General features: G+C 37.2%; 2 protein-coding genes across 4 annotated transcripts; both read right to left on the reverse strand.

The window, feature by feature from the left end:
- Positions 1-118: 118 nt before the first annotated feature.
- LOC128214485 (uncharacterized) lies at positions 119-8,246 on the reverse strand. 3 transcript variants are annotated; one of them, XM_052920978.1, is made up of 3 exons: positions 8,074-8,246; positions 3,687-3,769; positions 119-3,201 (listed from the first exon to the last, which is right to left on the reverse strand). In XM_052920978.1, the coding sequence occupies exon 3, from the start codon at positions 3,189-3,191 to the stop codon at positions 801-803; it is 2,391 nt and encodes a 796-aa protein (XP_052776938.1). In that variant the 5' UTR covers positions 3,192-3,201; positions 3,687-3,769; positions 8,074-8,246; the 3' UTR covers positions 119-800. The 3 variants fall into 3 exon arrangements, with proteins under 3 accessions (XP_052776938.1, XP_052776936.1, XP_052776937.1); XM_052920976.1 differs by lacking the exon at positions 8,074-8,246 and adding an exon at positions 7,837-8,044; XM_052920977.1 differs by lacking the exon at positions 8,074-8,246 and adding an exon at positions 7,827-8,044.
- A 5,527-nt stretch (positions 8,247-13,773) lies between these two features.
- LOC128215156 (uncharacterized) lies at positions 13,774-14,541 on the reverse strand. The gene has a single exon (XM_052921874.1). It carries the CDS (start codon positions 14,539-14,541, stop codon positions 13,774-13,776), a length of 768 nt encoding a protein of 255 aa, XP_052777834.1.
- Positions 14,542-21,510: the final 6,969 nt, after the last annotated feature.

The following is a 21,510-nucleotide window of genomic DNA, read 5'->3' on the forward strand; positions in this document are numbered from 1 at the left end:
GACGATCGGGTACCCATCCATGCCTTACCCTTAACCCAATCAGAATTTCTAAAAAAAGGTAGGGTCATGTTGGAAAAACTATATTTTATTGTTGTTGTAGTCATAAAAGCTGAACACGTAAAATATCACTTTTAATCAATGACTACATATAAAACAACATTGTAAAGTATTTTAAGCATTTGAATAATATTATATTATATACGACAGAAAAACAACGATACAACGAGGGATGAACAATGAACAATACAAAATGACCACGTGACACAACTAAGACTTTAACTACATCGAATACACGTACATGTATCTTAGCATGGTGATGAATCACGTGTCTTTAACGGGATTCTCACATGTCTCGTCACGTGACAAAACCGAAGTAAACAATTACGTAAGTGACGTTAGTTTCTAAATTACCTTTTTTAGACAGAATTTGTTTTATAAAGATGGTTCTTAGCCTTTAAAATTTTATGCTATTTTCTGCTTCTACACGTGCAAATAAAAAAAAATGCATACAGCGTTGTGCAAAAAGTTCTACAAAATTCCGTCGTGTTGAAATTTTGGCCAACGATTACATCGTTAAAGTACAAACACATCTAAAATCAATTCCCAAAATACAAATTTCTGTTCGTAAACATCAACATAATATAACTTTTTTCTGGAGTCATCTTAATATTCGTATAAAAACATTTCACACACAAAGCATAACATGTTCACAAGTAGAAATAAAGATTTAATAACATGTTTTAAATACAAAGCAGGACCTAATTTCAGTTAGTACTAATTCTTCTATACACAATATTTTTTCAATCGAACTGAAACTGGAAATGCTCGTATTTCCCTCCATTCTCGTTGCTTAGGGCTCTGGTAAGATGCACGTGATCAATATCTGTTTCGTCGGACAACATCGTCCTCCACGTTCCTGACAAATAGTCGTTGCAGTGGATGGTTCCGCCTGGTATATACAGAGTGTGCCTCACTGGGATTTTGAATCCAGTGATATGAATCTCATCGTCATCCGTAAACTTGCCAAGTATAAATGTCCCTGAATTTGCGGCCAAGGGACAATCAAGATGCGAAAAGTCGTGTTTTTCAATCCCTGCGCCGCCATTTGCAGTTGTAACGTACTTCTCCAGATATCCGTTTTCGTATGTGAAATCCTGGATACCATGTCGATATAGCAGGGAAACCTTTTCTTGTTGTGTATCAGCGAAACTACAGCCGTAGTATCGGAGAAGTTCATTTGTAGCAAGATCTGTCACAATCTTTCCATCGAAATCCTTTGGAAAAATTGCTTTACCAGACTTTCCAGGAATTGAGCTAGAAACCCATTTCACTCCTTTAATAACGGTATGTTTTGGAACCAGTGGCGGAAGGTCGCTGAAACATGCAAGATCTACCAGATTGTATTCTCCTGGAAGGATATCTGCCACCATTCCATGTCCACCTGTCATGACCACAGTACCAGTAGCCCCTGCACGTCGAAAAGATGCAAATTTGTTCCATCTACCTCGAATGTAAGAAGCTAGTTCCTTTGCCTCTGTATCGTCGTAAACTTGTTTAAGCTGGTCCCGGAAAACATCGGATGTTTCATCTTCGTTTATGTCCCCTTCTATGATGGGCATCATAAGGTTAGATGCTCCATTTTGTATGACTTGTTGAAAATCTGTGAATGACACTTCATCTGAACCGGATTTTGTTGCTTCGGAAAACACCTTCATTACTTGCGACATTCTGATTGATCTTTTTTTGTCCCAAATATACTCTGTGAATTCTCGGAAACTGAGAGTTCCCGAGCCATCTCTATCTGCTTCCATGAAAGCCCTTCTCATGGCGTTGACGCACTCTGCAGAGGAGGTTTCATCCATGACGTGTTTGGTAAAATATAACTGGAATTCTTCGAACGATACATATCCATTGCCGTCTGTGTCGACACTTTTATAAACCATATTTGCTTCTTGTTTTGACATCTGAAGGCCAATACTTTGAAGAAATGCTGCAAACTCCTCTATGTCGATCCGTCCATTCCCGTCTTTGTCCATCTTCATAAAAACGGCTTTCATTTTTTCCATATTTGCATGAACGATGTTTTCTGACAATTCTTTGTTGTCTTCGTCTTCTCCGGTGTGAACGTGTTTCCCGTTTTTGGCTGAAATTATCATTTTTGTGGTTGTAGTTGGGCCTTTATTATCTTTCTGGATCTTTCCATGCTCGTTTTTCACGTCAAGACCCCGTCGCTCATTTAATAACTTTTGAATAGGTGTCGTTTTTTCTCTGCAGCACTTAATGGATTCTTCAAGGGCCGACAGCCAGGACACCTTTTCTTCAGCACTACCAACAGCAACTTCCAAATCAATAACAGGTTCATTTGATACAATGAATCGACCCTTCAGTTTGTGAATCAGACCATTGTAGTCATTCAGACCGAGTAATTTTGTGTGCTTATTTATCAATAGTTCTCCCTTTGTTTGGCTTAACTTTGGTGTAGCTTTTTCCTCCTTGCAGTAGATAATTTTATTTGGTGTAAGGATGCACCATCTGTGGACCCAGTTGGTCCAGTTGGCTTGCTTCCTGGTACGTTTGTAGACCCACCCGGACTTCATTACCTCTGTGACAATACTAGCGTACAAAGTAGTCATGCTCTTCTGCATTTTGTCCTGGGATGTTTCATGCAGAACCGTGTCTTCGACTATATTTAAGAGATCTTGAAATGTAGCTCCCTCGGTTTTGAAAACCTCACTGCATTTCCACATCTTGCCAATGGTTGTGAACATTTTTTCCATGAACCAGTTCCCCTCCCGCTGACAGATGACAGATGGATACGAATTCTCGTCTACCAGCCGGTTTGATATCATCCAAAGTTTTCGAGTGTCTTCTTTGTTGAGAGTAGTTTTGTAATATGGCTGGCAAAGCTCCCAACATTTTCTTTCTATTTCATCTAAAACAAGATGAAGCGGATATCCCTTTTCTCTTAGATGAGTATCAACGTACCGCTTGAAAGATTTGAAACTGATGACATCGGAGCTTCCAAAAACTTCTTGGAATGTTCTTACAGAATAATGGACAGATTCCAGATTTGCTAATGCTAACATTAATTCTTTGATGGATTCCTTTGGTATATCCCCACTAGTACTGTTATTATGAAGACCCTTCGCAAACGCAGTTTGCCACACACAAGTCAGCTGTTCCCCAGGCATGGCGATGTTTCTGTTACAGCGAAAAAAACAATCATCTTTAGCACGATACTGAGAACTTATTTATATCAAGAGAAAAGTTTAATAAAATCATTATATTATTGCAGTGGCGTAGCTATATAAAGGCCTGGGCCTACAACTTTTTTTGAAAATTGACAATTTCAGATAACCAAAAAATGCAACAAAAACTAATAGTTACTCAAACACTTTGAACAATTAAAAAATGGATGTAACTACGTGCAGTGTGTATGGCTTGATTATATTGTTATCATTGCAAATAAAACTTAGTGTGTGTAATGTGCATATAAAAATCCCCAAACTCACATAGAACCATCGGTCCTACAATTTATAGGCCTAAGCTACGCCCCTGGCTACCACCATTATTTAGTTAGAGTGAAATTCCAAATTACCAAACACATTATATATGGTTTTGAAAAACATATAAGATATGGTTTTGTCTAAAAAAAGATAATAACAGTAATTTCGTTAAAGTCTTACCTGAACTGTTCTATGTTCGCTATCAGTGAGTCAGTTATACAAACAACTGATTGCTTCAAGTCCTTCCCAGCTAAGCCAAGAATCTGTAATAAAAAGGAATACTAGAGACGCCGCAATCTGACAAACAATGTGCTCCATTTGGGCAATCAAAACAATATGGCAAATTAACGTCTTAGGTTGACGTTGCTAAAAAAGCAGCAAATTTGACCGTAGACTTGTTCACACAAACCCAAAATGCAATCATGTACATATCTGTATGAATTTGTTGCTTATTCTTTATTCATCCTTAATACGCCATTCTCAACTGAAGTTATTAAGATGGACTCTCAACTGAAGTTATTAAGATGGACAAGTTTGTTGTTTGTTTTTTTTTGGTGTTTTTTTTACAAACAACGACCTTTTGGTTGAAACCCACTTTTCTATGTTAAGTAATAGCCACTTTCATTATGACCCTTACAACCTCAAATGCAATCTCGCCGTACACCTCTACATGAAAAGCTGTATCAATCACTATATGCTAATTCTAAATACAGTTATTGAGCAGAAACCGTGTTTCATTTTTTGGGGGAAAAACTACCTAGATACCTGCAAAAACGTATGCCTTTACGCAAGCTTACTACATATCAAGTTTCAAAACTTCTCAATCCTAACGGAATATATTGAACAGCTATCATGTTCCTCTTTTATTAATTGCGACCTCAGATGAAACCCAAGCTTTCATTTCCACATCAGCTGGCAAACTACTGAAAACCATACAAACCATTTCGGTAACTAAGGTATGGCCATTTTCCTACATTTGGTACACTAACCCAAAAGAAATCGCAAGGTACGACTTCATAAAATGAGCTTGCTACATCAGTGTATATGCAAAGTTCACAACATGAGTCAATCCTAACTAAAGTCAGAAACCCGTTTTTTTTTTCTTTTTTAGCAATGATGGCCTTAACCTTTACCCCACATACCCAAAAGCGATGGCAGGGCACGACTATACGTGAGAGCTTTATACATACAAAGCTTCATTACTACATATAAATTCTTACTAAAGCTATTAAGCGGAAAATCATAAATGTAAGTTCAAGGTACGTGAGAAATGCACGTCATAAAGATGAGAATAACTGACCTACTTGATAAAACTCACTGTCACTTATGCATCGGAGAAAAGAAGAGAGGTTGTACACCACTCACCGAATTGATATTGATGGCTTTTAATTACTTTAAATAGATAACAAACAACAAAAACAAAACACTTATTTGAACGGAAACGGAAAACTAACGCTGATTGGCAAACTTAAGCTATCGTAGAACCATCGTTAAAAGTAGATGACGTGTTTTTTTTTTTTAATTTATGAATGTGTGTTACTTTTGCATGAACACAAGAAGAAATATACGAATAGATTTAACACGATTATTTAAGTTGTGTACGCTCAATATGAGCATATAGCGTTTGTTTTGAAGGTATTCATAATCAACGGATAGCTCATGAGAAAAAAATGGTTTCATTGTGAAACATAATTATTAAGTTCACAACATAATGCTATGTGTAACTTCATTTAAATTTATTCGGCACTAAATGAACATTTACATTTTCTTTAATGTGTATGTTATAAATTGATCGTAAGCATGGCTAACATTGTTCAGAAATTCTTAAGAATCAGATGACATAAATGTTATAAACGTTGTTTTTTCGTAGACCAATAATTGACAGGGTTATAGTGCAGAATTGTTGTTTGTTTTGTTTTTATTACAAAAATAAACACAGAGAAGCTGTTAAGTGGTCCCTCTACCGGCCTTTTATGTATTGCGAAATGCATTCATATATAGCGTCATGATAATGAGTTGATCTTCCATAAAGACTTAAGCCACGGGAATCCTACACGTCATTGAATATTCTCATGTAGATATGCGAGTTCATGGAACAACTTGAAAACAAACTTCCTTTCTGAATCATTACTTGCCTCATTACCATTAACTTCCTTTCACAATTACATTTCAGAAAGCTTTTTAAGTGTCCCTTAGTCATTCTTATTATGTCTTAGTATCTCTTAGAATAAAGCCTAAAATGTATATTGCAAATAGGCAATCATTCATTAAGTTCTAGGCTTTTGAAAATATTATCAAGAATTTTAACTTCCGTGTGTGTTTAATGGTCCCACATACTTGGTGTGTGTATACCACGTGATAATTTACGTCATAAATGCTACGTGGGAGGGCAACATTTTGCTTCGAATAAGACTTTGAACAAAGACATCTTTACGATTTTTTTCACCATTTAAAATGAAACATAGCGCAGTATACGTCCCTTATGGGGCCCGCCATCGATCTTTTACCAGTGTTTTGATTGTGAGTTTAATTTCTTAAAACACTTCGACAAACCTTTTCACAAAACGGCCGTCTGACGGAGCACTTTCAAAATATTATTTTTGAAATAGGTTGTCGAAGTGTTTGATGAAACAGATCACCTTATCACACTCCGGTAATAACACGAAGGCTTGGCTCTATAAGCGGCATAAATTGCCCTTTGTTTCATTTAAAATGGTGTAGTAAAGTTATCTTTGTTTTAAAGGGGCTGTACTCCGAATGATGAAATAGCGGGAAAAAAAAGAAAATTGTCGAAAACTGACATAAACTTGGTATCGATGTGTACAAGGCATTGGAACTTACTAACTTAAGTACCACATAGTTTACAATTAATTTATTTTTTCGTTAAGTACCACATAGTTAACAATTAATTTATTTTTTCGCAGTTTTTCCATTTAAAAAGTTTACTAGGTATGTCTACCTAGTAGAATTCATTCCTTATGCGTGATTGGCTAGTCGATGTTATCACGTGATATTACCAAGTTAGGTATATAGATTAAATATTCCAACCGTTTAGGGTAAGCTTTCGTAGCACAGTGGATACAACACTGGGCTGCGATTTTGGCGACACTGGTTCGAACCCGGTCTCCGATTTGATTTTTTTTTACATTTTGGTATCTTTTTTACAATTCCGATATCAAAGAGTAAAACATTTTATTAAATAATTATCCTGAGATTCGTTACAGAAAAAAATCATTTTTGGGGGGGCAATCTGGTGTACTGTCCCTTTAAGTCTTCATTTTAAGCAAAATGTTGCCTTCCGTCGTAGCATATATGACATAATTTATCACGTGGTATACACACACTGATACTGCCCCCATCCGATACACACTCCCTGTGTCAGATTTTGCGTTGACAGTGCGCCAGGAACTTAGGTTGTATCCTACACTCACTCCGCCCATTCTTAGTCGTTAACATTTTACTTCATGTCACCTTACTATTACTATGTAGCTCTAAGTGGCGTTTAGCCGGTCTTCCTAGTCGTCAACGTTATATATGTATATATATATATATTCCTATGTTCATCTGGTTTATCTGTATTTTTTACCAAATGTTTCAAAATAGTGTGCCTATCTATCAATGTAAAATAAGATAAACGTTACCGCATTCCATTCATTTCTTGTTTCGATATTACACACTTAAGCACTCAAGGAGAGATACAATTTAAAAGTTTGAGTTAAGTTATTGAATGAGATAATACAGGACTTTTATATGAGTTGTTCAAAACATTCAACAGGATGATGATTTTAATAAGCGAATAGTATTTAATATAAATATGTAATCACAAGTCACTGATGCTAGCTTGATCAATATGATTTATGTATTTTTCTTTTTATTAAACATATTTAGAGAAAAATCAAATACCAGATCAACGCGTCCAAAATATCGCTTTTCATACCATTCTAGCGCAATATAAAATTTTACTATTCTTGTTTAAGTGTATTGCTATATCTAGCTCTCCATAGTCTGTTCCTATACTCAAGTAATTTTATTGAAACTTTGCTTTTTTTCAAACTGTAATCGGAAAGCTTCACAGATAGAGAGAAACATTTAGTATATGGATATAAAAGATATTACAAATATAAGACAAATATTTCATAAAATGAACTTAACTCCTTCTAGGTACAGGATGAGTACTAACTCGGTAAATATGGGGAAAATACGCCAAACAATCATAGGTGCATGACCTATTTAATTTCTAAATAATGATACACCTTGAAATATTTTGAATTTAAAACTAATATATGACAATGGTTGTTAAGTGTATTAACACATACTTACATTTACTCACCTATATTGGCTGGTATGCTAACGCATGGTTTTCTACAAGTAATCAAAATCTCTTCACTAATCGAGGAATAAAAAGTATCTATCTATCTATCCCGTGAATGTAGTTTGCATTGCGTGGTGACTTTTCCCTCATTTTATATAAGCCGTCATACAGGATGTTAAAATTATTTTAAGAATACATCCTACATTTCCAGCAAATGAAATTTTAAACATCAATTATTAGTTCAATCATACATACCAGGCTTAATCATCAATAATTTCAAATAAGGTCCGCCTACTGTCACTCATCCGATATACACTGCCTACGTGAGATTTTACATTTACAATGTGTCAGGCAATGAGATTGAATTCCAAGACTGTTAGATGACCTCAAGTAATATCTTAATTATAAAAAGGGCTCGTTCGCTACAATCACTCCGCCTTTTCCAAATCATTTAGATCTAACTTCATGTCATCTAACTAATACAAAAACAACTTGGTAGTTTTCCATGAAACGATTTTTTTGTCTTTCTAGAAACAAAAAGTGGAAACATTACAAGTAAGGAAATCTTTAATTATTCTGACGGAAATTTTTATTATGCCTCGTACGTTTCCTTTCGAAAACGACTTCAAGCCTTTCACCAAGGAGACGATTGTTTGTCTTTCTAGACATGGCAAGAGAAGATATTACAAATAAGTAAATGTTGAATCTATACTAGCGGAAAAGAGAACTTATGCCTAATATGATTTTTTTCGAAACCAACGTCAAGCCTTTTGATGATAAATTGGCATCAAGTTATTAAAACTTTATGTTAACCTCAACTAGTTAAGACTTAAATACAACTGTATTGCAGAGAGGTACTACCTCAAAGCCTGTCATTTTTCAGAATTAAGTCATTTTTTTTTCAAAATGGTTATTTCTACTTTATTTTAGGGAACTTGTCCGGGGTGTTTTTTGGCCATGCAGGGGGGTACATGGAAATAACTTTGTTTATTATTAATATAGCAATACATGATGCAATTTATAAAACGTGATCAGTAAGTTCGTTTATGTAATGTTAGGGTGTTACTGTAGGTGCCGTCTTTATAAACAAAACTCATTTTAACGTTCAGATATCATGGACAAAACGAATCAAATACAAATTTCAACACCCGATCCAATACTACATTTATAAAAAAAACTCACTACAAACATTTGTACAAACTCACTTTTATTATTTGTCAATTTTGCTCGAAAACTGTCAAATTGCCATTCATAAATACAATTTTTTTTATCGATGTTTAAGTCCCACGAAGGTTTACAAAGCTACGGAAGTAGGTGTCATATCGCCTTCCTTCATGCAATATATGCAGTATTTCAACAACGCAATTAGTAAATTAAATAGACTACTAGAGGTTGATCTTTGTAGAGAGCCAATCCTTATAGTTCTGAGATTTTAAACAAATGAGGTTATGCATAGAAAAGAATAGGCTATTCAAGTTGTTCCACAAATCTAGTACTTATCTTCATTCCTAAAAAATATGTTCCATTGTTATTATTGATACAAGTATTTGCTACTTGGTATTATTGATTTCCTCTATAAATATGATTTTTTATTTGTATTGAAACGTTGTAAATAAAGTTTCAATGATACACGGAAGCAACCGGGTTAATGGTGTATTTAATTCATGATAACTCGTTGTTATTTCTATGAATTTGATTTAATATATGTTCTGTTCCACGGTTTTTAAAGTGTTTGTTTTTTAACTAAATCCCGGTTCTGCTATACTAGTTGAAATTGTCTAGTGTTTAATAGAAAATGCACCATAGACACAGTGACACAAGGGGTATTTTTTACAGACAGAATTCAGTCCGCCGCCCCCAGTGGAACATAATAAATAAACAGGTATTTTGAGGGAAGCTTGTAGGCACACATACAAGGCAATGGTTCGAAAAAATGTAGCCGCTTTATCAAGACAATTGTCGGTAAGACTATGGCCACATTACATTGCGGCGGTCGGCAAGTTTGTAGCCAACACTACCAGGCAAAGATCGGCAATTATGTAGCAAAGATGGGCTATTATTTAGCTGAGACGTGTCATAATAAACCTTTAGAGGGCAAAGATGGGCTATTATATAGCTGAGACGTGTCATAATAAACCTTTAGAGGGCAAAGATGGGCTATTATTTAGCTGAGAGGTGATTTATTAACCTATCAATCCAAGTGTCAGCAAATCTGAAGCCACCTTTACAAGGAAAGGGTCTGCAAGTCTTTAGCCACCTTTATAAGGCAAAGGGCGGCACCTTTTTTAGCCAAGAGTTGACCCTTAACAAGTCAAGGGTATACAAGTTTGAAGCCAAGGAATAACACAATTAACCCTTAAAGGTCAAGGGTCGACACATTTGTAGTTGAAAAGCGACAGAATAATTCTGTATTATGAGGCAAGAGTCGGCAAATTTGTAGCCGAGAGGTGACATACTTAACCCTTAAAGGGCAAGGGTCGGTAAGATTGTAGGCGCCTTTACAAGGCATAGGTCGGCAAATGTGTAGTCAACTTTAAAAGGCAAGGGTCGGCAAGTATGTAGCCGAGAGGTGACATAATAAGCCTTTTAAAGGCAAACCTATACTGGGGTGGTATTCCATACACAACTTAAGTCAATCTTATGGTCATGCATCATTGACTTCATCCACTCTATTGGTAAGTTATTAATAACAAGCAATCCGATTAGCTACATCGTTCTTAGATCCATTTAAGACCAATATTGAATACCAGCCCAGGTAAGGGTCGGCAAGTTTGTAGCTGAGAGGTTTACACAAACTTAGTTTGTTATCCAGAGGTAACTGACATGTATTTTGTACAGTCTATAATATTTTACTCATTTCCTATCTGTTTTTAGTGTTTTTATTTTAATAGTGGTATCTTTCAAATCAGATTCGATGAATCTACATGATAACAGAACACATAAGACAACCATGTTCATCTCTAGGTAGATGTTTAACAGGCTTGGATATATTCCAGATGAAGTATATTCCCCAATAAAGCTATATTGAGAACAAAATAATGTGTAAAATTTTACCTAACCCTTAACTGCGATAGCGACATAGCTGTTTCCGGGAACTGGGGCCATATTTCAGAAGCATCTAAAGTCAAATTTACCTTTTCCTTAAATTCAATAGTTCTGCAATTAAAATATGGACTCTTCAAGGGTTTTTTTAAATAAAAGCTTAATCTTAAAAAATTGGCTTTTTTTGAAGAAATATAACAATTCCAAATATTACACTAAAGTTAAAATATGTTAAACAATTCTTAAGAAGCTTCTGTAATACGGACCCTGGCTGGATGAGTCTGTCACCACTGTTTATGGATAGGGCTAGGGTTCTAGTAAAGTGTTCTTTTACTATAATAATGCATTTTTTATGTCGGTTTTTGCTTTAAACGGGAGAACACGTTATACATTTCTTTATTCTCAAAATACCAGGATCTTGGTATGATACCCCGTATGGGGCATGTACCTCCATCGGCAATTCTTATACAGCCTGTGAAATGGCAAGTTAAAAATATTAAAGGGTTGAGTTTTTTTATATCGTGCATGGGAATATTACATTTACAAAGCACCAGAAACCATCAAACGATTGCGCCAGAGTAGCTTTCATTGGGAAATTGATCTATTCAGTATCCAGGGGGATGCAGCAAGTGCATTTTCTACAATTTCCCAATTGGCTTGGGGAGAACAGATGACCAACTTCCTGGGATCATATGCGATGTTAACAGGTCTAACTGGAATTAAAACCTGACAGTCTGTTCATACGAAGATTTTGCACTATTTTAAGGTCACCATGTCTGTTTTTATGTGTTGATATGTTATGTATGTTTGTTATTCATGTCGGAAAATAGCTCATTGAGCTTATGTTTTTTGTTAGCATATACCCGACTTTAAATATAGATTTTTACATCTTGTACCTTGTTTCTTGTACTATGTACTCGGGGACAGCAATATTGGTTTATTAAAATTCGCTATTTGTCGTGTTTGTTTATTTCTCCAGTGGCTCGACACCCATTTCCCGATTGGCCTTGAAAGCGAAACCACCAGTGTTTGAGTACAAATTCCATTCGTAACTTTCGGAAAAAAAACTTCCCCGAATGTAGACGAATTGATGACTGTCTCCTTAATTCGTTTTTAAGGGTCATGTACGCATTTTTCTAACGGCCATCGCTTAGTTTACACGATCGATTGACGCTTTCCAAGCATTTTAGTTTCGTACTCAATTATTTTCGTTTAAGGGTACAAAACACTATTTTTTTGAAAAATCGAAACCGCCCAAAATATATAAAAGGTTATAGGATCGGCGCAGTAAAGGGTCGGTCGGATTACGTATCCCACACATATTTTTATCCTTTTTACAATAACTTCTGTAATCATGACCAGCCCCGTTGTCGCTGTTACCCCTCAGGACAACGTAGTAAATGCTAACGTCGCCATTGTTGCGCGGGCCATCGCAGTAATTTCCCCTCCCGACGCCAACGTTATCGCCTCCGTATTCGTTAAGTTATTTTAAGATATACGATATCATTATTCATAAACAAAATATTTTCATCGGTCGGTATTCGTTTCAGGACGATCGTATTCCTCTTTATTGACCAGTCCACGTTTATTACAGGTTTATTTCGTGTTAAGTTCGAGCATTTTAAACGGCGTAAAATTGAACAAATTCATGGGGTGAATAAGTAACGATTTCAAGATCTTATACTTTTTTCCAAATTTTAAGCAATAATAAAGGAATTGTCGCCTTTGTCGTCACTCAGCGGTAGACCTCAGATAAATATATTTTCGGGAATAATGTTTGCATATTTGATTATAAGAATTTCTATTGAAAAAAATATAAAGATTTATAAATGTAATCAATATTTCATTTGAAAAAATCCCCCTAAACGGAAACCAAAACAAGTGGCGTAATTTCATATGATCAACTTAAAGTAAATAACTGAATATAGAAACAAGTAATCATGTGTTCAGGGAAACCACAATGAGATCATCTTTATCTATATCTTAACAGTTTGAACGTGAGATATGTTATGTGCAGAATTGATAAACTATATTGATTTAGCTGGCTCTGTTTGAAAAAAAAATGATGACAAAAATCATGAGTAATTATTGATTGAAGACATAGTATGGCGGCATATTACTACCGTAAGATAACCTTTTAACGTTCGCGGATTGTTTCCTGTTACCCACTTAATTCTTCGCGATCTAGCTACATGTATCTAGATAGTTTCGCGAAACTTTTTTGGTATTTAAGGGTGCGTGGTGTAACGTCCAGACTCTGGCTTTTGTGTTGTACTTAAGGGTGCTTGGTGTAATGTCCAGACTCTGGCTTTTGTGTTGTACTTAAGGGTGCTTGGTGTAACGTCCAGACACTGGCTTTTGTGTTGTACTAAAGGGTGCTTGGTGTAACTCTTTACTTTGGACTAATGATTTGTCTATTGGTTCATTTGGTGCTGTACTTAAAGAAGCCTCAGGAGAGAAGAGGGAACACCATCCGGTCATATATGACGTTATAAACAACTCTGTCATTGTATTCATGTTATCTTTAATAGCTGCACTTCTTGTGAAAGTATTGCTGACCCATAACAATTTCATAAAACATTATTTAACTCCGGTGACGATGTTTGCCTCACATGTCAACAATGCTTCGTCAGACATCTAATTGACATGATAACTATAGTTTTCAAACACTTGTCTAAAGATAGAACTCCTGTATAGTTCTTGTTCTTTTCGCCACCTTTTCGAAAACCTAATGCCATATGTGACAAAGAATTAGGTTGATGGTTAAACCTTTAACACTTACATAACAATGGTCCCATTAGAAATAGAATAGTCCAAAGATTTTGAAATCATTTGGTCCATTTGACACATCCTCAAAGCCTGAAGCTTATACAAACGCTTTATATAAATATTGTCTATAGCGGCCATTGATTCTCAAAGGATCCCAGGGTGGGGGTAGAGGTAGGATCCCAGGGTGGGGGTAGAGGTAGGATCCCAGGGTGGGGGTAGAGGTAGGATCCCAGAGCGTGGGTAGAGGTAGGATCCCAGGGTGGGGGTAGAAGTAGGATCCCAGGGTGGGGGGAGAGGTAGGATCCCAGGGCGTGGGTAGAGGTATGATCCCAGGGTGGGGGTAGTGGTATGATCCAAGGGTGGGGGTAGAGGTATGATCCCAGAGTGGGGGTAGAGGTATGATCCCAGGGTGGGGGTAGAGGTATGATCCCAGGGCGTGGGTATAGGTATGATCCCAGGGCGTGGGTAGAGGTATGATCCCAGGGTGGGGGTAATGGTAGGATCCCAGGGTGGGGTAGAAGTATGATCCCAGGGTGGGGGTAGAGGTATGATCCCAGGGTGGGGGTAGAAGTATGATCCCAGGGTGGGGGTAGAAGTATGATCCCAGGGCGTGGGTAGAGGTATGATCCCAGGGGGTGGGTAGAGGTAGGATCCCAGGGCGTGGGTAGAGGTATGATCCCAGGTTAGGGGTAGAGGTATGATCCCAGGGCGTGGGTAGAGGTAGGATCCCAGGGTGGGGGTAGAGGTATGGTCCCAGGGTGGGGGTAGAGGTATGATCCCAAGGTGGGGGTAGAGGTAGGATCCCAGGGCGTGGGTAGAGGTAGGATCCCAGGGTGGGGGTAGAGGTAGGATCCCAGGGCGTGGGTAGAGGTAGGAACCCAGGACGTGGGTAGAGGTAGGATCCCAGGGCATGGGTAGAGGTAGGATCCCAGGGTGGGGGTAGAGGTATGATCCCAGGGCGTGGGTATAGGTATGATCCCAGGGCGTGGGTAGAGGTAGGATCCCAGGGTGGGAGTAGAGGTATGATCCCAGGGCGTGGGTAGAGGTGTGATCCCAGGGTGGGAGTAGAGGTAGGATCCCAGGGCGTGGGTGGAGGTAGGATCCCAGGGCGTGGGTAGAGGCATGATCCCAGGGTGGGGTAAGAGGTATGATCCCAGGGCGTGGGTAGAGGTATGATCCCAGGGCGTGGGTAGAGATATGATCCCAGGGCGTGGGTAGAGGTATGATCCCAGAGTGGGGGTAGAGGTATGATCCCAGGGTGGGGGAAGAGGTATGATCCCAGGGCGGGGTAGAGGTAGGATCCCAAGGTGGGGGTTAGAGGTATGATCCCAGGACGGGGTAGAGGTATGATCCCAGGGGGTGAGTAGAGGTAGGATCCCAGGGCGGGGTAGGGGTATCATCCCAGGGTGTGGGTAGAAGTAGGATCCCAGAGTTCGTGTAGGGTTATCATCACAGGGTGGGGGTAGGATCCCAGTGTCGGGTTAGGGGTAGGATCCCAGTGTCGGGGTAGAGGTTTCATCCCTGGATGGGGGATGGGGGTAGGAGACTATTGTTTGTCTTTCTAGACATGGTAAGAGAATACAAATAAGGAAGTGTTGAATCTTATACTAGCGGAAAAGAGAACGTATGCCTAATACGATTTTTTTCGGAAACAACGTCAAGACTTTTGATGATGAATTGGCATCAAGTTAATTTAACGTTATGTTTACCTCAACTAGTTGAGCCATAACTACAGCTGTTTTGCAGAGAGGCATTACCTCAATGCCTGGGTCATTTTTCAGAATTAAGTCATTTTTCAAAAGAGAAAGAGAGAGAGAGAGAGATTCTTTATTTCCTCCGATATGAAGAGACATTATAATCAGAACATAATACAAAGACTCATATTGAACAAAAGTTTACATAAATCATATATAACAAACAAATATATCTGGTAATTATAAATAATAATATATGGATAACTATAAGTAATACATCTAGAAATACCGTATGGTAACTATGCATCTATACATGTACTTATATATAGTGAATGAAACATAGTTTTGTAATTTCATTTACTTTTCCCCATTCTACGACGTCTTATTGTTATTGATTTATTTAAATATTTAACAATTTCTTGTTTATGTTTTGAATTTATACCGTGCTTGGCAAAAATAAAATAAACGACGAAAAGCGAAAGTCTAGGTGATATTCGCGGGAGTTGTTTATTTTTTGTATCCGTATTTATTTATACATGATCCTAATGTATTTCAGTGCCGCTTTGAAAGCCTTAACTCTCACTGTGTCCTCTATAGATAGCTGCGGAAAACAATTTAAAATTCGATTTATTCTGATCAGGTTTAAGATGATTGATCTCTCATTGAACTTTGGAACTTGATAAGTTGCATTGTCTGAATTTTAATAATGTTTTAATCAGGAAAGATCATAGTTGTCTTATTTTGGATATTTTTTGGCTAGTCCGTGTTGTTATTTGGCCATGCATAGGGGTTTATTGAAATATCTTTGTGTATTAATTATACAGCAATGCATTATGCAATTTACAAAACGTGAAGTTATTTCATGTTATGCTGGGGTGTTACTGTAGGTGCCGTACTTATAAAAACAATCTTTTTGACGTTCAGATGTTATGGATAAAACGAAACAAATACATATTTCAACACCGATCCAATAATATGTTTACAAAAAAACCTACTACAAACAGGCAGGTAAAACAAAGCACTATTGTTATTATTGTATTTCCATCTGGTTGTTTTATGTTTTTATTTTAACAGTGGTATTTCGATGAATCTACAATGGGCGTTCAGACAGAAAGATAAATTGTTCTTCGACCACTAAGGACCTAGTATTATGAGCTTTCCTCCAAAGTAAATGCAGGTGCATGGCTATAAATTAGGACTCTAAATCAAAGTTTAAAGCAGTGTCTGTTTTTTCCACTTCAGTTATTACACTACGTACAGATTTTAAGAATGATGAGATAATGTATGAACCTTATACATCTTAGCAAATACTTTGAAATACAAGCAGGCGCACGTTAAAATAACATCATGATAACAGAAAAAACCCAACGAGTTTTATTAATACTATAGTGGTGAAAGTTCAACAATTGTAAGAAGAGCTCAGAGAGGAGATGTCATTGCTCGTCTCACGTCTGCATTTGTCAGCTAGGCAAATGACATGAATAAAAATGTCTTTGCCAGAGCTATTTGACTTGGCACACTGACTTTCACTACCATTCCTAGCACCTTTTCGACGTTTCATGCTTAACAATTTTACACTCGCACTGTTCTTTCTGTACAGAGTTTCATGTTGATAACCATAACTTTTTTTACACTCGCACTGGTATTTTAGCACCTGTACGTAGTTTCCAATTGAAACCCTGGACTACTCCACACTCGCACAACATTTAAGCACATGTTCAAAGTTTCGTGTCGAAACCCTGGACTACCCTCCACTCGTACAGTCATTTTAGCACCTGCACAAAGTTTCCAGTTGAAACCCTGGACTACTCTACACTCGTACAGTCATTTTAGCACCTGAACAAAGTTTCCAGTTGAAACCCTGGACTACTCTACACTCGTACAGTCATTTTAGCACCTGCACAAAGTTTCCAGTTGAAACCCTGGACTACTCTACACTCGTACAGTCATTTTAACACCTGCACAAAGTTTCCAGTTGAAACCCTGGACTACTCTACACTCGTACAGTCATTTTAGCACCTGCACAAAGTTTCCAGTTGAAACCCTGGACTACTCTACACTCGTACAGTCATTTTAGCACCTGCACAAAGTTTCCAGTTGAAACCCTGGACTACCCTTCACTCGTACAGTCATTTCAGCACCTGCACAAAGTTCCCAGTTGAAACCCTGGACTACCCTTCACTCGTACAGTCATTTAGCATCTGCACAAAGTTTCTAGTTGAAACCCTGGACAACTCCACACTCAAACAGTCATTTTAGCACCTGCACAAAGTTTCCAGTTGAAACCCTGGACTACTCCACACTCGTACAGTCATTTTAGCACCTGCACAAAGTTTCCAGTTGAAACCCTGGACTACTCCACACTCGTACAGTCATTTAACACCTGCACAAAGTTTCCAGTTGAAACCCTGGACTACCCTTCACTCGTACAGTCATTTCAGCACCTGCACAAAGTTTCCAGTTGAAACCCTGGACTACTCCACACTCGTACAGTCATTTAAGCACCTGCACAAAGTTCCCAGTTGAAACCCTGGACTACTCTACACTTGCACGGTCATTTTGGCAACTTTTATAAGCTTAACGTTGGTATCCGTGTCTATTTTACACTCGCACTGTCATATATGTACAATTTATTACGTTATTGTTTTGCACTTAGAACTTGTTTACTTTAAAAAACAACATAATATATGCAGTAATAAAGTAGTACATGCATTCCAAACATTGTAGGATTGGAAGAATGAAGGTTTTACACCAAGCATATGCAAAGTCAATTGTAATATATACATAATATACATAGTAAATTTGTCCCAGATTGTATTAAAACACTCTATTTGTAATTTCTTGAAAAATAACGTATTGCGCAATATCATGTAATATGGTTGTCTAACAATCGTTACACATGTAGAGGTATTCCATATGGCTACCAACACAACTCAACTCATCTCAGCTCAGCTCCACTCAACTCAAAAATTAAAAAAAAAACATGCGCGAAAAGGCCAGAAAAGGTCTTTGTATCCACTAACATCTCCAACAATAGGATTGTTTTAGTCATTCTAATTTTAGGACGTTGTGAAAACGAGAGTGGAATTTCGGACAAGTTACTCGAATGTTGGTAACTGCTTCCCGTACAGGGGCATAGCTAGGCTTAAAACATTGGAGGCGCGATGGTTCTATGTGAGTTTGGAGACTTTAATTATGTGCATTACACATACTTAATTATATTTGCAATGATAACAATAAAATCAAGCAATACACCCTGTACGTAATTTCAATGAACAACACCCTTTAGTTAAAATGAAACAAACTTTTGAGTTGTTCAAAGTCTCCGAGCAGCTATTAGTTTTTATTGCATCTTTGGGTTATTTAAATTTTGTCATTTTTCAAAAAAGTTGTTGGCCCAGGCCTACAAGGCCAATATGTAGCTACGCCACTTTTTTTTTCCTCAGACGCAAGTTTTTACAGACCTAAGTAATCACAAATGTGTGCTATATGTGCTATATCTCATCAACATGTGCAATAATTTCGAGTGGCATTCTTTTAGTTGCAATTAATTTTACCCCATACAAACTAACTTCTAAATGATGTTCAATGATAAAATTGCGCCAGGATGACTAAGAGGTCAAGACGCAATCCTTTACTTAGATTGAAACCCAGGCCTCAATTTCTTCAAACTTCTTAACCGGATTAGGTAGCCTATTTCATTTAGCCAAAATACATACTTGAATTGGATTTTGATAAATGAAAAATGGCTTATTGTGAAAATCATAAGTAAAGCTCATTATTAAAGTTTAAAAACTCTTAAAGTAGTAAATATTAAACAAATTATACCAAAACAAAAATAGTGAGTTAAGCTTGATCCTGTTATTCGGGACTTAAGAAGTTCCGAGAAATTGGGGCGAGCTTTGAATCCCGGCCCTGGTCCTGGTCACCCATAATCATGCTAGCCTAAACCTACAAAGATGCCAGGGAATAGTGTGTTTATATTTGATATTTAAAAAAGTGTTTAAAAGGCTTGGAAATATAGCCAATAAAGTATATCCCCCAATAAAGCTATATTGAGAACAAAATAGTGCGTACAATTTCACCAAACCCTAATACTGCGGTAGCGACCTAGCTCTTTCCAGGAACAGGCTGTTGATATGGCTAGTGCTCTAGTGAAGTGTTTTTTTTTTACACTGATCATGCATTTTTATTTTGTTTTTGCTTTAAACGGGAGAACACGTCAAACATTTCTTTATTCTCAAAATACCAGGATCTTGGTATAATACCCCGTATGGGGCATGCACCTCCATCGGCAATTCTTATACAGCCTGTGAAATGGCAAGTTAAAAATATTGAAAAGGTGAAGTTTTTAATATCGTGCATGGGTATATTACATTTACAAAGCACCAGCAATCATCAAACGATTGCGTCAGGGTAGCTTTCATTGGGTAAAAATTTATTAAGAATACAGGGAGGTGCAGCAAATGCATTTTCTACAATTTCCCCCACTGACTTAGGAAGAGCATATAACCAACTTCCAGCGATCAAAATCGATGTAAACAGGTCTGACTAGCATTAAGACTTGACAGTCTGATACGGGGATTTTTCACTTTTCCAAGTCACCAATTCTTTGTTATGTTTAAAAGTGTATGTGTGTTATTCATGTCGGAAAATAGCTTGTTAAACTAATGTTTCTTCTTAGCATATAACGACTTTAAAAAAAGATTCGTGTATCTTGTATTTTGAACTACGTACTCGGGGACACCAAGATTAAAAGATTAAAATTTGTTTTTTGTCGTGTTTGTTTAATCCTCAAATGTCTCGTCACCCATTTCCCGATGGACCATAAAAGTGAAACCACCAGTCTTCGAATACAAATTCCCTTCGTGACTTTCGGAAAAAACCTTCCCCGACGGTAGACGAATTTATGACTGCCTTCATAATTCGTTTTGAAAGGCCATGGATGCATTTTTTCAACGTCACGGCGAACACTGTGGCCATCGCAATGTTTTAACGATCGGCAGACTCTTTCCAAGCGTTTTAGTTTTGTACTCAATTATTTTGGTTTCAGGGTAAAAAACATTTAAATTTGAAGAAAAATGGAACCGATTAAAAGTTGAGGGTCGGGGCCAAAAAATAGGGTCGGTCTGAATACCTTAACCACACATTATTTTTCTATTCTTATTGCAATAACGTATGCATTTATAACCAGTCCCGTCGTCGCTGTTACTCCACATAAAAACGTAGTTAATGCTAACTTCGTCATTGTTGCGCGGGCCATCGCAGTAATTTCCCCTCCCGACGCCAAAGTTGTCACCGCCGTTGTCATTATGTTATTTTAAGATATACGGCATAATTATTCATAAACATAATACATCCATCGGTCTGTATTCGTTTCAGGACGATCGTATTCCTCTTTCTTGACCAGTCCACTTACATCACAGATTTTTTTCGAGCCAAGTTTGAGCATTTAAAATGGAGCAAAATTTGAACAAAATCACGCGTTTTCAAGATCTTACGCTTTTTCCCAAATTTTAAGCAATCATAAAGAAATTGCCGTCTTTTTCTTCAATCAGCTGTAGACCTCAGATAAAAAAATCGAGAATAATGTTTGCATATTTGATTACGAGAATTTCTATTGAAAAAATATAAACATTTTGAAATGTAATCAATGATTCCTTTGAAAAATCCCCCAAAACGGAAACCAAAACTAGTGGCGTAATTCCATATAGCTTGAAGTATGATAAACTGAAAGTAAATAACAAGAACAGATACAAGTAATGATGTATTCACGGAAACTACCATGAGATCATCTTTATCTATATCCAAGCATTTTGAACTTAAGATATGTTATGTGCAGTATTGTTGAAATACATTGATTTAGCTAGGTCTGTTTAAAAAAAAATGATGACGAGTTTTTTTTTTTGCTGTTAATATGTTGTCTAACTACTATATTTGTGTTACTGTTTCATGTTTTTATATATTTTTTGTCATCTCTCATGCCCATGTTGGCCAAGAGTATAAATGCAACCGTGAAACTTGACAACAATACTAACCATACTGGAAATCACTACTACTACCACTACCACTACCACTACCACTACATCTACTACTACTACTACTACTACTACTACTACCGTAAGATAATCAGTAAGATAAACGTTCGCGCATTGTTTCGTGTTAACCGGTTAATTTTCGCGATCTA

Source organism: Mya arenaria, chromosome 13 (genome assembly GCF_026914265.1).
Source record: "Mya arenaria isolate MELC-2E11 chromosome 13, ASM2691426v1".
NCBI classification, from domain to species: Eukaryota; Metazoa; Mollusca; class Bivalvia; order Myida; family Myidae; genus Mya; species Mya arenaria.

Coding starts and splice junctions, on each gene's coding strand:
- LOC128214485 (XM_052920978.1), bottom strand. CDS start 3,191: ATGCCTGGGGAACAGCTGACTTGTGTGTGGCAAACTGCGTTTGCGAAG.
- LOC128215156 (XM_052921874.1), bottom strand. CDS start 14,541: ATGCCCTGGGATCCTACCTCTACCCACGTCCTGGGTTCCTACCTCTAC.